Source organism: Strix uralensis, chromosome 15, assembly GCF_047716275.1.
Source record: "Strix uralensis isolate ZFMK-TIS-50842 chromosome 15, bStrUra1, whole genome shotgun sequence".
Classification (NCBI taxonomy): Eukaryota; Metazoa; Chordata; class Aves; order Strigiformes; family Strigidae; genus Strix; species Strix uralensis.
Genome location: NC_133986.1, coordinates 9,115,009 through 9,133,063, shown reverse-complemented (window position 1 = coordinate 9,133,063; position 18,055 = coordinate 9,115,009). Strand labels below are relative to the sequence as shown.

The following is an 18,055-nucleotide window of genomic DNA, read 5'->3' as shown; positions in this document are numbered from 1 at the left end:
TTGGCATAAGGATAATTCCTTGCTAGCATTTCATACTGTAATTAGTTTGCTTGCGTTATCAGGTGTCACAATATTTACAAGCTTTCAAGGCCGGGCAACTCCTTCGCATGTCAGCCTTTGAACCGGGCGCTGCTCCCCGGGGCCGTACGCGGCGCCGGGGTGGGGGGCGGGTTGTAACCCCGGCCCGTACTTCGGAGGCAGGGCCCGGGGCTCGCTCCGCTTTCAGCTGAGCCCGTTTGCCGCTGCCCGAGGCACAGCCCCGCGGTTCCACCCGCAGACGCGCGTGGGGGAACACGCACCCGATGAGTTTCCCCGTGGCGCTGCCCACGGAGAGAGGAAGGGGCCGCTGGAGTCGGGGCTGAGGACACGCGGCCGCCCTTGAAGCGCTTGAGCAAGGCGACGAGGCTGTGGGGGCGGGCGGGGCGGCTCTCCCCGGCCTCCCGCAGGGCAGCGGCCCGGCCCCGCCCGCCCCGCCCGGTAGCGCGGGGGCCCGGGCCCGCCCCCGCGGCGTTGCGGCTCCCGCCGCCGGTAACCAGGAAGAAGCGGGAGCAGGAAGAGGCGGCGGGCGGCAGGATGGCCGGCGGCGGCCCGGCGGTGAGGGGCCGGCGGCTGGAGGCGGCCTGGGGCTGAGGCGGGAGGGGCGCCGGGCTGGTCGGTGCCCCTCGCCGGGGCCAGGCCCGGGCCCTGGGGCGGGAGCGCGGCTGAGAGCGGGGCCGGCGGCTGCCTTGGCCGCGGCACGAGCCCCGTGTCCCGCCCGCGGCCCTCGCCCCGTGCCGCGGCTCCGGTGGGCGGGCGGGCGCGGCTGCCGCCGGTGCTGCGGTGTCCTGGCCTTTCCGAACCTGCTCGGGGCCGTGGGCTGTCGGTTGTGGTGTAAGCATTGGGTAAGGGCGGTGTGTGGGGAGGCAGCTCCGCGAGGTGCTTAACGCCCTCGGAGAGTGGCCCGACGGACCTTCACCACTTCCCTCCTGACCTCCCTCGCCCCTCTGCTGAGTAGAAAGAGTCTCCCCTCAGGTGCTTCAAATTGACTTCCTCCTTTGTATTGATGCAACTTAACAAGTACAGCCTGGGCGCCTCGTAAGGAGAGAGGTGTGGACTACGGTGTATAAATAACATTTATTGATGTTTTGTTAACCAACAGTGTAAAAACCACTGCCATGGGCCCCATCGCCCTCATGGGCTCAACTGCCACGGCGCTGAGGGGGAGAAAGATCTGCCCGTGCTGCCGGGAGCATATCCCATTGTTGAAGACCCCAGCACCTGTGATATCGTCAAGGCTACACAGTAAGTATATGTTTTGTGTGTGCAAATGTTGAAATAGATGGGAGTGTTCTCAAATGTGAGCCAGGTTAGATATTTTTACAAATGAAAATTTTACAATTCTGTTTTCTCCCTGTGGTGAAAGAGGAAAAATCACTTGAAGGTATTATTGTAAGTATTTTGGTTATACATCTCTCAACCAGGTTTGTTAGGTAGAAAATTACTCGTTAGGGCTTGGTCCAACTCTTTTTACAAGACATCCACTGAATGCAATGTGGAATTTGCTTAGGTAGGAACCACTGGGTGATGCTTATTGAGGTTTACTTTTTCTTTAGTATGGGGCTGTCTCTAAACTGGTGGATACTTAACAAATGATTGATAGGTAAATTGAGATTTTTCTCATTTAAGGTATGGAATAGTAGAGAGATGCAAAGAACTGGTAGAAGCAGGATATGATGTTCGACAACCAGACAAAGAAAATGTGACTCTTCTTCACTGGGCGGCGATAAACAACAGACAGGAGCTGGTTAAGTAAGCTCGAGAGTCCTTGTGAAAGTAACACAAGTATTCTGCCACTGTTACTTATAATCACTTTGTTGCTATTATACTTCAAGGAGCGTGCTGCTTGAGAAGAAAACCATAAAATTCAAATTTTAACCCAATTATCTTTGTGAAAATGTCACTGAAATGTGAAGTTACTGTGACTTCTTTATATGTGAAATCATGTAGTACGTGAAATCATCAGATTTTCCTGGGTTTGGTTTGTTTTACAAAGATTAAAGCTGATTTTATAAATGCTTTGCTAATAACTATATTTTTTGTTAAACATTTTCTCAAAAGAGCATCCTTTTCTGCAAAAATACTCTTGTCCATTCGCTTCTCTAGTGATTTTTTTTTATTGTGAGCTATTTATTACTAGAACTATGTTATCCTTAGTATAATGCTTTAATATTTTATTATGTTTATGCTTAATTTTATTGTGTTGCTGTTACACAGGTATTATATTTCCAAAGGTGCAGTAGTGGATCAGCTAGGTGGAGATTTGAATTCAACTCCCCTTCACTGGGCCATTAGGTATGTTGCTTGCAACTACTAATTGTAAATCTGTTAGCGTTAACAGGTGTAGTAGTATTTTGTGTAGCACAGCAGTGGTTATCTTAAATAAAGTTCTGTGGCATGTTTATTTTATTGAGGTATAAAGAATTTCACAGCATGCCTGTAATAATGCTGAAATTTGTTCTCTGATTCCTGGCAACTTTACAGGTCACAAAGTCGTGATATGTGTGGATCTGTGTTTTAGTGACTTGGACTCATGTTTTGAAGTTTCCCTAGGGATGAAATGGTTCTGTTGTGACTTTTCCTCATGAGTTCTGCCTTAGTGGGCAAAGAAGACTTGGCTGTTTTAGGGCAGTGAAGTTAGCTGTTGATGCTTATTAGAGCACAGTTTAAGTCTGAAAAAACTGTGGTCACAGTTCCCCTCAGACTTCAGCCTGTCTAGCTAATACGCTTTCAGTTGTTTTAGCTTCTGCACTAGATTCCCTTGGTGTGCTCTCGTAAGACTCAGCGCTGCCAGTCCTGGACTTTGAAGTGCAAGCAAGTAGCAGTAGAAGCATTGTAAAACATCTTATTGTTTGGGGGCATGTAGAGAGGTCTTTGGCCTTCATCTCCCAGTGGCATCAACTTTTCCTCTTATGCTTCTTATAGTGGCCACCACAAACATGCACTGTCTCTTCCTGGGCAATGGAAGCTCTTGGTGCTTGTGTATGTTTAATGCCTCTTTGGATCTGCTCTTTCTACATCTACATCTGCTCTAGGCTACAGCTGTTTGACCTGATACAGTTTAAAGTCGTACAACTTTGGCTTCTAGGGCAGGACTTGAGTAAAATGATCAAAAGAACAAAGCACTGCTCCTCTGGAAAAAAAACATAACCTTAAATAATTATTCTGGGATAACTTCTCTGAGTGTAAATTCTCACATTGAAGATCAGTGCTTTCTTCTGGGCAATCTTAGACTTCTGCCAAACAAAATTAGATGGTGCATCAGAGAAAGACTGCTCACAGGCAAAATTACTGTAGAATAACCACTGTATTCTAAATTAACAGTTTGTCTTAGACTGACTTATTAAGGTATGTATTTAATATTCTGATATAAACTTAAATTTAAAAAAGTGATTTCCTAAATAAAACCACAGGAATCTGAAAGGAAATTTTTCTAGGGGGGTATCTAGGAGAAATTATTAAGGCAATGCTTTAATGAAAATTTCCAGCTTTTTTGTCATTTGTATAGTTTCATTTCATGTATCGCTGCAGACAAGGACACCTACCTATGGTCGTATTATTGTTGAAATGTGGAGCGGATCCCAGTCTTATTGATGGGGAAGGATTCAGTAGCATTCACTTAGCAGTGCTGTTTCAACACATGCCCATTGTAGCTTACCTCATATCAAAAGGCCAGGTATGTTGTTGATGTCCCAGTTACTGTTTTCTACTGATGAATAGCTGCCTGCATGTATAATACGTTTCAGAACTGACTGTTTTGTTTTCTAGATGATAAGCAGGTATTTGACAATTATTTCCTTGTGCCATAAGTTCAGAGAATTTTTAGATTATTTAAAATATATATATATAAAAAATACTCTCCCCTGTTTTTGTCATCCCCACACATACACATTCACATACAATTAGAGTGTTTAAGGACAGTTGTTAAGGCTATGCAGATTTGTGGTGCTGTATAAGTAACAACCGTCTTTTAAAGCCAATAACAAAAAGCAGTATATGAAGTGTATATACATCATGAAGTATTTACTATTTGATTATGAAATGTCTATTTTTTCCATAATCTTTTGTTGTATCTGCTCTAGGTGATGTCTGCTTAGCTTAGATCTGAAGTAAGCAGAATTAATAAGTGTAAAAATTTGCCAATAAAAATGAGAGAAGAGTTTTTACATGATCTGGACTGTTTCTTTGAAACACTGTGTATTCAGATGTAAAGATTTTGTGAGTTTATTTTCTTTCTTAGAGCTCTCTTTAATAGAGTAACCGGCCTCTGGAATGTAGGTATAGGTGGTGGGTATCACAAACTTTAAGTTTTTAACCTACGTATCTTCTACTAAAAGATCCAAGTGATTAAACATTTCTTTTAAGCAAATTTGCTCTAGTGTAATGACGGATGAAGGTGGAGAAGAAAGAAACCTTCATCTTGAAGAAGGAAGAAGATTGGGTAACATGAGTTGGATGTTTAAATATTACATATTGAGATACGTGATCTTTTTTGTTGTTTTAATAAACCAGTTTTATGTCCTTGGACGTTCTGTTTACACAAGGTAGAGGGTTAGCATTGCTTTCCAACGTACGTTTTATTTACAGTATTTTTGCACAAAAGAGGACAAGAAATATGGTTAACGTGGTTCCCTTAAAAATATCCTCAGTGGAGACTCAGCATATTGTGAAAGGAATGGCCTGCAAGACTCAGATGGGGGGAAAAGAATGTTTAAATGAGTGTTGGCTTCTTGGCTGGTATAACTTGGTTTGTTTCCATTTTCCTTCCATTAGTGAAACTAAGCCTTCTGTATAGCTCCGAATCTGACCATCTAACTCTGTTTCCCGAAATCACTCACTTGCTTGTTGTCTTTTTCTTATACTTAGAACATAGACACAATGGACTTCAATGGACAGACACCTTTAATGTTGTCAGCACAAAAAGCAATTGGGTAAGTAGTGAATAACTTTAAAAGATCTTATTTTATTGTACCCAAGAAGCAGTCAGTTAAAGTTTTTCTTATGAAAACTTTCTGTTAAACTGACATTCCTTCCCTTTTAGTTGTACTAAAATACGCGATATTTCAGAGATCAGCAGTTATGAAGTAGCGAATTGGATATAGCAAAGAAAGTCAAAAGAATTTCATAAAGAAGTCAAGGTTTGCGCCTGAACCAGCTGCAGCATTATTATGCTTTCCCAGAAATAAAAATAAATGGAGGTGTACACAGTAAAAGGCATTTAGAATAAAATGTGGAGATGTAGGCTTATACACAGTGTTGTAGAAAGATATAACCTGTGCCTATACCTCAAATTTGTTAAAATGGGAAGATAACATAGTCTGGAGAAAAACCTTCAGGGCAGGACCTGAATTATAAACTTGGATCTGTCGTTGATGAGCTTGTTCTGAGACAGGGTATTGTGTATCTGTTGTTATTTCACAGATGGAAACAGTGGTTTTTATAAGGTGTTCAAAAGTTTCATATCCAATATAGATTATCTTCTGTTCGTTAACTTTTGTACTTTATTTTCATCTAGACCAGAACCCACGAGGTTTCTCTTAAAGTTTAACCCCTCTCTCAATGCTGTAGACAATGTTCAAAAGAATACTGCACTGCATTGGGCAATAACATCAGGAAATACTAGTGCAGTGGATTTGTTGCTGGAAGCTGGTGCTAGCCTGGACATAAAAAACGTCAAGGTACAATGTCTTTCATGATATTTCCTTCCATGTGGCATGAATGTGTATCATGAATGTAAAGAAAAATCTGAGTCCTCTTTACTTTGGACATCCCTTGCAATGGGGGGCTCACTAAGAGCGGGTGTTCTTAGTCTTTCCCAAGAGGAGTTAGCACCTTTCTTGTGGTGTGGCCCAAAGTATGAATGCAGAGATTCTTTGCAACGTCCATTTAATGAAGAGCCAAGCCTTTCGGTCACTGAACATAATTGTGTCCTTTGCAGATTCTCCATGCCCCACCCACTACCCTCCCTTTGGTTTGTTTTTTTTTTAAGTTGGCTGTTTTCTATTTCAAAACACTTGTAATGAGAAGTAACAGCTTTGGCCAGATAGTTAGAAATAGCCATGTGTTGGTGTCCAGTGAGACTTAGAGCCTTTAAAAAGATGCGTGTGTTGTCCTGTGAAAGCCAGTGTTTGACAATGCCTGTTGATATGTTCAAAAGGGCTAGTCACATAGGAAAGTCTTCATCCTAATATTTGTAAAAACTGGTAGTGAGAAGTATAACTGTTGAAACTATCAATTCCTGTGATGATATAGATACGTTTGTACAGTGCAGTTATTCAGGGTTTGCATATTAAGCAGCTTTTCCATCTGTGCTTTTTTTGTTTGTATATGTGACTTAGGGGATTGCTGTTTGGTTTTAAAAAGTTAACATAAACAAGAAACCTTCCCTTTCAGTAAGCATGTAATATTCTAGCAGACAGCTTAGTGTTTCAGGTTACTGGAGACAGTCCAAGAGTTAACTCAGATGGATGCAATATGGTTGCAACTATCAGTTTTTAGAACTACAAAGCACTGGATTAAGCATGTTAAAACTCTGAATTTAGCTTACCCTTGCCTTAATAAAAAAAAAAAAGTGGGAGAAGGAAGTAACTGCCAAGTTATTGTTTTAGTTTTTTTTTTTTTGCTTCTGTTAAAAATGAAAGCACTTACATGTCAAGTGCATAAAGAAATAAACATTTCTGTTGTTAAAGGGAGAGACACCGCTTGACGTTGCTTATCAAAGTCTGAATCGCTTCATGGTTTATATGGTGAAAGAGGAAGAAAGAATGAGAAGCAGAAGAACTAACAGGTTACTGAAAATAGTAGAGAAATATGAGGTAATATCCACAGTAATAACTAATGGAAATAAAGCTACAGCATTCTGTGTTTAGAATAATATGCAGTTGAACTCTTTTCTAAGAAGAGGATCCTTTAAGGTTTCTGAAATGGGGTGCCCAAAAATAAAATTCTTTAAAAGCATGTAGCAGTGGTTTGGGTGGGGGTTTTATGTCGTGTTCCCCCCTCCTTTCCCTTCAGCGTATTGATGTGTCACTTCATCTTATCTATCTTGAGTCTTTCAACATTTGTTTCCACATTATCAGAGTACTTTTGAAGTAAGTCCTGCTTGAAAACTTTGTCATATTTTAACAATAATCATTTTAACAGCTCTTCCTGCTGTTGGCATCTTCCTTGACGTTGATGTGGGCCATAGGATATGTAATGAACTTAAGTTCTGATTCTTGGCTTTTGAAAGGAGTTCTGCTTCTCTTCCTGCTATTTGGGATGGCTCTGTTTGTCAGGTTTGTAGCTTTTTCTCTATGTATGTATATTTATTTGTTATAGACCCCATATTAAGATAATGCAGTATTCTCTTCAGAGTTTAGTTTGATTTAGCATAAAAAATACCTCCTGAGAAATGGTTGCAGAGTGTGTCAAGAATTTAAATGTATGTATTTCTTAGAATGACCATAGAATTTGAATGTCTTTAGGTGTGCAAAATAATAGTTTCTCATCACTGGAAGATTTGAAAAAACACTGAAGTGTTTAAGCAATCTCTTAGCTAATTTTAATGATAAGGAGAGTGTTACTGAAGGTCTGCACCTGGTAGACACTGAGGTATCTATGCGCAATGCTCAGAAACATGCTCTATCTCAACTTTTCCTTCATTATTTGTGACAAAGAATGAGTTTTAATGAAACAGTTTCCCCCCCCCTTTTGCTCCCCAGACCTCCCAGTGTTATCCTAAGCTCTTCTGCAGGTTTTCTGCTTTCTTCAGCAGTTACTGCAACAGTCAGTGTTCCTTGAAATGGCAATGCTATCAGTGTGCAAATAGACAGAGATGGCACTTTTCACCCAGTGCCATAGCACTTCCGTTGTATAATATTAGGCTGGAAAAGAGCACTCTTCAGTTTTATTTTTGCATTGTCAACCCCATATGCATCTGGCTAAAGAATGCTTTTGAGTGACAATCCTTGATTGCTTTGAGAGAGACTTGAAGTATGTTCTCTGTGTGTGAAGTTTTAAAAATAAAAACCAGATAATTTATACTCTATGGAGTTACATTTTAAATACATTTTTTAAAAATACTTTTTAATATTCTTTCAGGCAATGTGTGGGGCTCAAGAATATAAGGTATTTTCCCACAGCATTTCTGCTAAGTTCAGTTTTTTGGATGTCCGTGACATGGTTTTTCTGGTTCCTGCCCGATATCCTTTGTACTCAAGAAATGCAACAGAACTCTTTATAATTCCTAATAAATCCCAGCCTGGTCCTGTAAATAGTAATGAGCAGTCCCAGATAATTCCACATGACTGTTAACATCTGGTAAGATTGGTTTACTTCCATTGGGCTGGGGTGAAATAACTTTGAGTTTAATTTCAAGTTATATACAGAATAAAAATGTGTACCTTCTTTTACCTTTAGCGGGTATTTGTGTACAGTTCTGAACTACTTAAGTTACTGGAATATCAAAATGAAAATGTCTTTGCTGTAAACCTAATTATCTCTATTAGCATCTCCGTGTGACTCTTTAATCTTCCTCATTGAGACTCTCAAACAGTAATACATTTTGGCATGTAGTATAACTAGACAACACATGCATTAATAATAATTTTCAAAGCATCTCTTCTTTCTAAAATGTCAAGAATTTGACAGTGATATTTGTGCTTCTGCTTTTAAAAACAACACCCTCCGCCGCCAAAAAACAAGGAATAAATTTCTTCATGTCCCACTGAATTAGATCTTCCAGTCTCCCATCTTTATTCATAGGTTATGCTGCATCCTTTGTGTACAGTGGATTAAAGTCTACCTTAGATTTACTTTCTTTGAAGAGGCTTTGCACTGAGTACAAAAACGTTTTAGTAGTTTACTCTGTTTTCAGTGCCCTGCTCTTCTGTTACACAGGGGGCATCTGTTTATTGATTAAGCTTTGTGAAAAGGCCTTAGGGAGATACTTAGAACTGTAAATAATTCTGTACTAAACCAGCTATAATATATTGCTACACAAATTCAATTAATTTTTAATTCATCCTTTAAGTGGCATTTTCTTTGTGCTGTTTCAAATTAAGATGTCCTTAATAGAATTATCAGGATTAATTTTGATGAACTGATCAAGTATATTCCCGCTAGGGATACACGCATATGCTTGTCTAAATGAAAATCATGTTATTCAGTGGTGGGTTGTGAAGTTTTAAGATTTTCTTGGTGTCATCTAAATTAAAAGAAAAAAAAAAACTCAACGATAGGGGTTTGAGTCAGACACTTTGTTGAAGATAGCATAGCAATATTCTTGAAGGTCTAACCATAGCTTGGTGAGATGGGGAAATAGTTTTCCACTTCACTGTCTAACCATTTTCCTCATGAATATCTTTTCCTTCTGGAGGTGGCCGCAGATCTGAGTGTCATAGAAACGTTCAGTATTTTAGTTTCCTGTCTTTATGTCTGAATGAAAATCTAGCCGTTCTAATTAAGGATTACTCTCAGATCCAAAAAAGAGTAGAAATGCATATAGTCCAGCAGTATCCACAGGAAATCATTTTGACTTACGTTAATGTGCCCTACAATTGCCTTGTAACAAACCCAGCTGTAAGACTGGTCATAGACAGTGCCAATATTTACTAATTTATTATCTTGATTTTAATTGGAGCTATTTTGCAGTGTTTTTAGTTGATAAGACAAAACAACCTTGAGGCTGCAGTACTTGATTTTTAAGCATTATTCATACTGCAGTTCTATAGTGGCTTGGTGGTCACTGGCGATGGGATCCCAGATTGGGCTCTCTGCTCCTTGGTGGCATCATGGACTGTTCTTTAAAAGCTCAAGCTCTCAAGTTTGATGCTTGAATTTAATTGACATGAAACCTGTCCCATTCCACATTCCTGTTGCTGTATGGAGATAGTTAATCTTGATGTGGTTTTCCCCTGCTTTCACCTGACTAACAGGTATTTTTAGTCCATAGTAAAAGTTATGGTCCTAATGACTGTATATCCTCCCTCATGTATGATAATAATTTGTCTGCCAGAGAACTTGCAGCAAACAACTGTATGTAGTGGTACAAAAATATATTCCTTAACCTGAACATTACATGTAGCCAATAGAATTCTTGAAATCACCGTCGTGTTTTGCATGATGGGTCTTGTTTATTATTTCTATGAAACTTGGAGATCTGATCCTGGATATGTTAAGACTTCAGAAAAAGAAAGAAAAGAGGTAGGTGATTTCATAAAAACGAATGGAAGGGATAACCTGGTGTAACACATAAGCTTATGGTTGATTTGTTCGTTACCATGTGCAGCTTTGTTAAACTTGAAAGCAGTTCTTCTAAGAGTTTTTAGCTCTGTCATTGAACAGCATAGATCATTGAGAATTTCTCCTCCTACTGCTTATTTCCTTAACTTCATCATCCTGCCGTGATTTCCTTCCCTCCATCTCACTGAAATGTGAGCTTTGGCCAAACATCATACAGACTCCCTGAAGTTATCTGTGATATAAATGCACATAGAACTTCACTTAATAAATATAAATTTTGTACGGTTTCCACTCCAGTTGTCTAAGGTTAGAAAGAGATACTCACAATGCTTTCCTACAGTTCTCCATGCTTGTAAGGCATACCAAAGGCTAGAAATTACTTAAATTATGTCAGATACATTGAAGATGTGTATAATGGTTTGATTTTTGTGCTTAAGCATCGTGTAAATGACATGCCATTTCCTAGCTCTATTGTAGAATGGCAAAAAGACTCATCGCCAACTGATCAGTAAAGACTTTAGTGTTTGGTTTCTCCAACCTGTGGATTAAGGGAAGCGTTTTGTTTGTGATCTCACTGCTTTCCATGAGGGTGTATTTCTTCAGATGGCCAGGGAGAATAAACTGCAATTTTACCTTGTTACCACAGAACTAGTAAATGCTGTCTTACCTAGTACTCATAAAGGAACAGTAAATATGGTGGCTCTCCTCATCTCTCTGAAGTGTGACTATATGAGAGATACCTTGTATCTTAACACAATCTCATTTTTTGGAAGAATATTTCATTCACATTATTTATTAATTTTGGCAACACAGAGATACTTTTCTGGATAATCCTGCATGAGTGAAGTTGCATTAGTCTTTGCTGTTTTGTGTTTCTCATGAACCTTTTTAAGTAGCAAGTACTTAGTCCTATCGGTGCTTGGCACTCAAAATGCTAGTGAACTGTAGAAGGCCTAGTGTAAAAATGTTCATAGATCCCCCTGAAAATGTGATCCAAATGTAAGTGCAGACTACTTTGTCTTTCAGAACATTGTAGCTCTTGCAGAAGGAGGTTGCTTGGACTTCAGGACGTTTTGCACATCGTGTCTTGTAAGTGAGGCTTTGGTATTTGTTTTCTTTTTGAATCTGGCTTTTACTCGATACTGCTATAAAAAACTTCCTCATTGCTTGTCATGCATGGTTTGTTTTATTTTACTTAAATTTCTTCTTTTACAGCGACAAAAGAGATGCTTTGAGATCCTTGGACTCTAATCTGAATAAAATAATAATTATTTCCATCTCTTGTTTTGTAAAATTAAGATGTACAGTTCTCATCTATGTTCTGTGTCGTGAGGTCTCTTATACAGTAGTTGTACAAAATATGACAGTGCCCATGAGGTGATGCTATAAATTTTGAGCGAAATAGATGCTTTTGCCATGACTGTATTCTTTTCCTTCATCCTCAACTAGGTAAGGAAGCCTTTGAGATCTATGCATTGCCTTGCTTGTGAGTCATGTGTAGCCAGATGCGATCAGCATTCTCTGTGGATTGGACAGTGCATAGGTGAGTGTTCATCAAATCTGAAAATACCACATATTTTAAAAGCTGCAGAAATAACCTTTATCTCCTTAGAGAGAGAGCACACCTGGTATAAGAATACACAGTTGATGCTGAAGGGGTTACTGATAGGTGCCAGAGGGCCCAGTTAGACAGAGGCACCAGTTAGATGGCAGAGAAGAAGGCAACTAAAATGATAAAAGGGTGGTCACCCTAAGAGTAGAGACTGAAAAGTCTAGGACTTTTGAGATGAGAAGGAACAGGGAATATGACTGAGACTTTACAAAAACCCCAAACAAACATCAATGAAGACGATGGCTAAAGTGAACACAGAACTGTTATTCACCAGGCACATCATACTAGAACTGGGAGAGGCTCAGTGAGAATAGCTATTGGATTTAAAATTGGTGAAGAAAACATGTCTTTACAGGACACGTACTCAAATTTTGGAACTTGCTGCTGTAAGGGTTTGCAGATACAGGCAGTATCAGAAGGTTCAGAAAGGGATTAGACAAACTTTTGGACAGTGTGTCCAAAAGTAGATGCTGAAAGAACTCGTCAGGTATGCACACGGACATTGTTATGCAGTAACTGTGGATGAGGAGAGTGAACTCTAAAGTGGCCAAGCTCATGTGTCCTCCTGAGCTAATGTTGCCTGTTGTCACTGTTAGAGACAGTGAAGTGGAGCAACTGGACCACTGAGATAACCCCACAGGGCGTTTTTTATGTTCTTGTGTTCTTTGAGAAACTCCCTTGTTCTTCCTTTCTGTCTCATTACTGGTGATGCTCAAGTTAGAAAGGTTAGATCTTTACATCCGTAGCAATGTATTTTTGGCAAATTCTTTTGCCAGTAGCTTTTTTGTAATGTTAAATACTTGGAAATGCTTTTATAGTGTTTGCTATTTACACGGTGGTGAGACATCCTTCTGATATATTGTTTCAAAGCTTTGAGCAATACTGATTGTAATTTAAAGAAAAATAATTGTATATCTTCCTGTAACAGTTTCTCTGACAGAAGTCTGGGGTGTTTATGCATATGTGTGCAATTCTGAAGCACACAAAGGTCAAACAAATTGAATAGCTTAGATTTTTCAGTCATATGAGACAATTGTACTGTGCATGGTGAGAGTTCTAGTTGCATAATTAGTCCTCATATAGCTGAAACAGCTGAAGGCATGCTCTGAAGAGGAGACAAATCCTGGCTGACTTCATCAGAACTAATTCTATTATGCCAATTGGGGTGGCTTACAGGAAAAAGTTGAGAAGGATATCAGTCTTGCCAAACTCTCTTGAGAATAGCAGAGGTAATAATAAGTGGTTTTGATTCTTTTTATTCCTGTTGACTTTAGGGGAAATGCAAATACTGCTGGATTTTAAAATGTCAATTTTTTTTTTTTTCCTTGACTCGAATACAGGCGTTGGGAACCATCGTTACTACCTATTGTTCCTGTCTTTCCTAACGATGACCGGTGTCTGGCTGCTTCACGGAACTCTTCTGTGTATGTATCCATTAATTTATTTTAATTTAGCTTTCAAGGATGCACGTGTATGGTTGTTATTTTTCAGCATTTCATTTTTAGCAAGTGTAATTATACCTGCACAAATGATACCGTATTTCAGCAGTGATGTTATCTTGTAATTCTGTCTTTACATGAAAATATATCATCTCTGAGTCTTTGGTCAAATATCTGATTATGTTTGTGTTGAGTAGAAACTAAGATACAGCTCTAGTGGGATGTCCATTGAGAAGTACAGTAGTCGTGTGGAGGAAGGTCAGGTTTCAGGTTCTAGTCTGGATACCCTTTACTGCAGTAGAAATAAAGTTTGTTAATACATTATTGCAAAGGCTTTATTGATTTTATTATTTGGAAATATCTATATTGAACACTTGCAAAAGTTTACTTTTGTTTTTAATGTAGTGATGACTTTGAAAACAGGAGAACTGTGTATCTCATTAATAAATCCAAGCTGTTACTTTGGAAAATTAAGAAATTTCTTGGAGGAGAGCCCTTATAATATAGTTTCTGAGAATGAATTAACATAGCACTAATCTTTTAACTAAAAAGTAGAGAGAGTTCATTTTATTTTATATCACTTCACATTATATTGAAATGAGTCAAAGTGAGCGAGCTGTGGCAGTGGAGGACACAGGACCCTTGTGAACATGAGTTGCTTTCCTGTGTTTCAGTAGTAGTCTTACATATACAAAAAGCATATTATTTTTTTTGTTTCTTGTGTGTGAAGGAACATGGGAGGAAAACCTCTTTATTGTTCCACTGACATAGAGGCAAAAAAAAGTTGCTCTGCATTTAGTTGTTTGGGTTTTTTTATAGGTTAGACACATGTGGTAGGCTTTAAGTATCTCTTAATAAATCTACAGAAGTTGGACATTCCAGTTTATGTCTATGTAATAGTGGTAAAATACTGCGTTCTTGGCATTGTCACCGTAATGTGGTCTTTTGTTGATGGTGATGTATAAGAGAAATGATATATTCTGTCCTAAAATTACAAATAAGCATGAAGCAAAATTTTGGAAGTCTTGACAATGAGAGATGATGGCTTATTTCAGCATCACTATTTAACTATAAAAAAGTGCCTAGCCCAGTGCCTTGAATGTTCCTGTTGTGGATTATGAACATATGATGTGAAGATTATGCAGCCAGAATAGCAAGCAGTCACATGTCGATGTGGGTGCTTGTAAGTGGGAACATGATATATCAAACATGGTATTTTTAGAGCATATTGCTACGTAATATTCATACTATGCATATAATCTTTGTTCGTTTCTTAAGCGGCCTAAATTAAAAACGTGATTAACTGATTATGTATCTTGTCAGATTGGTCAAACCATTGCGCCACAAGTTATCATCAAGATGGAGCATGGACGTACTTCACACAGATAATACATTGTTCTCCCTGGGTTTTCTACATCTTCACAGTAGCCTGTTTTCATACTGTATGGGCTTCATTGTGGCTGATGGTGCAGCTTTATCAGGTATTATTTTGCTTCAGTTTATGCTCCTCTCCTTAGGAGTTATCGTATTAAAACTTTTTCCTAGATGATTTGCTGTAATAAGAACTTTGTGCCTGCTTTCCTTGACTAATTAATATTCATATCTAGGTGCTTTTCTTAAATCTCAGGGCAGCCCTTGAAGTTTCATGGGTACTTGTGCACTCAACATTCCAGTGTTAAAAGTAGGATCACAGTCTGCAAATCATTCCTATAACTGAGTTCTGGGTTTACTACTCATTGAAAATACTAGACCTATAAAAAGGTATATTTAAAGGCAATAAACTTATTTGATTAATAGAACTGGTATTACTGCCCCAAAAACAGCACAAAAGCTTAATAGCACAATTAGTCCCAAACCAAAATTTCTGTGGTAGAGCTCAGTAGTGGGTCACTAGATGGTATGAAATCCCATTGCTACAATAAAAATATATGACCCGGATTTTATCCTGATGAGGACTGTCAAATTTCTTGTTTATGTTTTTCTCAGAGAGAGCTTGGCTGTGCAAACAAGCTTGAGAAGAGCTGTCTTAAAACATCTAGGAAACAGCTTGTTTAGCAGGTTTTAGGAAAGATGTGTTGTGGGAATATGTGTGAAGCATACTGAGCTAAAGATTTGTTTTACATTTTATTTAAAAAAAAAAAAACAACCCACAATTATGTGTACTGCTAGATTTCTGTAATGTCCAAGGCACTGAGATACCGTGCTGGGGGGAAAAAAAAGGAGCTAGGTAGGATGTTTATAATTAATTACTGTATTTCATACACAGTCATTTGTAAATGTCCTGCTTTATGATATTTAGCATGTCATTCAGCGAAGGACCCTTGCAGCCATTTATAAGGGCCTATAAGATTTATGTTGATTATAAAAACCCAAGGAGATGGACAAAGGACTAAGTAAGCAAAAATGCAGGAAAAAACCCTTAAATTTCATTGTGAAACTTGGTGAAAGAAGACATGGAATCAAGAAAACAGCGAAGTTATTGTTGAGTCTCTGACATCTACTTTATCTTTTTTGCTAAGCTGTTTTGTCTTTTTCGGGGGATAGATCTTATACTTCTACAGACATCTCTAAAAGTACAGTCTTTATGGTCATCCTGATTAAGCCTGCCTCTTCAGTGGAAGCATTAATGTTACAGCTTGCTGGGTTCTGGTTTAGTACAAGTAACACTTAAAAACATACTTTTCAGTCAATAATTGTGGCAGTAGTTACTTATTAGATATGGCCAACCTCTTCCCCTCCCTCCCTTCTCAATAGTGTCTTTTAGAATTTTAATGTGTGATCGTCATGTTTTAACCATTACTTACATTTTCCTTTTGGTAAGATTGCATTCTTGGGATTGACCTCGCATGAAAGAATGAACCTCCTGATACAGAGAAAATCTTCTAAGCATCCTGTTTCGCTCAGGAGAACTCCATACAAGTGAGTATTAATGAATAGCATGTTTTAAGCCTGTATCTTTTCAGTGTGGATTCGCTTCGCTACTTCATTAATGCAAAAAAACAGTGGTCTATGGATGTGCTACTCGTGCATGTTATGAGTTGTGCTAAAACGAGGAAATGGACCTCATTTTCTTTGCTGAGAACTCTTGCCCTAGGAAACAAACAGCCAGCATGAGAGCTAGTGGTGTTCTTTCTGCATGGCTGTGCACATAGGAAAAAGATGTGCCAAAATCAGTCCATAGCATTAATCAGTAGACCCAATTTTGGGTGTGAGGGGGTGTTGTCCAATGTTTTCATCAATCTCTGAGCCCATTCTGTAGGTTCAGAAAGAGAACTAAGGTATGAACTGCTCCCTTTCTGACTTCTCTTGCAGCATTTAGCTCAGTAGAGAAATTAGTACCACAGTTTCCCTGTTACAGTAGAAGTCCATGTTTCCTCATGTGTGTTAACAGATGAGATCGTACTAAGTACTAACTCTTAAATATTTGAGTTGAACTTAATCTGCTCTCAGTCTTTAATGTAGTACAGGTTGTAAAAGTTCAACAAAGGAATAATGCTCGATAGACAACTATCCTTAGGTTTCTTCTCCCAGAGCTGTCTTCATTGACAGCCTTATATCTTAAGTACTGTCTCACAGTGAACGTGTATTTTTGATGCTTGCAGTCTTCTTTTGTTAGGTTTGTTAATGGATATTTCTCTCCTTTTCAGTCTTGGATGCTTCCAGAATCTTGCGGACTTTTTTCAGTGCAGTTGCTTTGGTATGTTCAAACCCAATGTAGTTGACTGGACCAAGCAATACAACCTTTTTCCCACAGCAAAGGAGAAAAATGTTCATTCTGTTTGAAGTTTTGCTTAATTTTGAGAACAGTTGAGCTGAAAGCTAAATAAAACTGGATATTTTGTTAATTTTTACAAATTCTTCTGAAGTTGCTTGTTTTTATTATTGTTTCAAATATTAAACCTATCTTGCATAAGCTACAGCAGGTTTGTATATGGAACAATCACTATATGACTGTGTATATATAGTTTGAGCTGAAATGAATTGAAATTTTATGTGATAACACTAAGAAGATATTTTTCAAAGGTAAGTTTTTAAGGCAGAGGTTCAAAACTGTGCTGGTACCCTTTATTTTGCAGATAATAAAAGAAAATTACATTTGAAAATTAAGGGGTATGTTCATTATTAAAAATTTAATATTACAATTACCCTGTAATTTTATTGCTTATGTTGTGAAAAGCTCTATTTAGTCTTTGTGTTTGGAGGGTTTACATGTAATTAAATAGAGCTTTCATGCTTGTAAGTGTATTTTTACACACTGAAATAGATTCATGCTGAATGACATGCTTAAGTGACCAGTGAGGTACTTAAGAACAGGTAAGCACAAAACCATAAGAAAAAGCCTGACTCTCTGCCTTAGATTTTCATGTATATATGCCCTGTTAGTGTATGAAAATGGGTAAGATGATGATGGAAAATAGCAATGTATGCAAACAGAGGGAATTATTCCCAGCTCCATGCATAGATCTTCAATAGCTAGATGTCGGCTGTGTTCCCAAGAAAAGGCTATAACATCAGTCCGGAGTGGCCAGCTGGGCAGTGTGGTTTTGAATGGAAGTCAAAGTAGGGAATAATGAAAACCAGCATGGAAACAGACCAGAAAATTAAAGTTAAATACCATATAGAACTGACAACATAAGAGTAAGGTAGTGTAATGAAACATGATTCTTGTAGTTAAGAAATGGAGCATTTCATTGATCTTGGTGAAATGCGTTTATGTGAGACATTGTAGAACATAAAGGCACAA

At 38.6% G+C, this 18,055-nt stretch overlaps 1 protein-coding gene across 1 annotated transcript; it reads left to right on the top strand.

The window, feature by feature from the left end:
- Positions 1 to 413: 413 nt before the first annotated feature.
- On the top strand, positions 414 to 17,166 carry ZDHHC13 (zDHHC palmitoyltransferase 13). The gene is made up of 17 exons (XM_074884250.1): positions 414 to 594; positions 1,139 to 1,281; positions 1,666 to 1,788; positions 2,254 to 2,331; positions 3,568 to 3,712; positions 4,903 to 4,967; positions 5,552 to 5,714; positions 6,726 to 6,851; positions 7,180 to 7,313; positions 8,119 to 8,221; positions 10,099 to 10,221; positions 11,287 to 11,349; positions 11,710 to 11,803; positions 13,213 to 13,296; positions 14,635 to 14,792; positions 16,133 to 16,230; positions 16,959 to 17,166. The coding sequence occupies exons 1-17, from the start codon at positions 574 to 576 to the stop codon at positions 17,092 to 17,094; spliced, it is 1,857 nt and encodes a 618-aa protein (XP_074740351.1). The 5' UTR covers positions 414 to 573; the 3' UTR covers positions 17,095 to 17,166.
- The last annotated feature ends 889 nt before the right edge of the window (positions 17,167 to 18,055 follow it).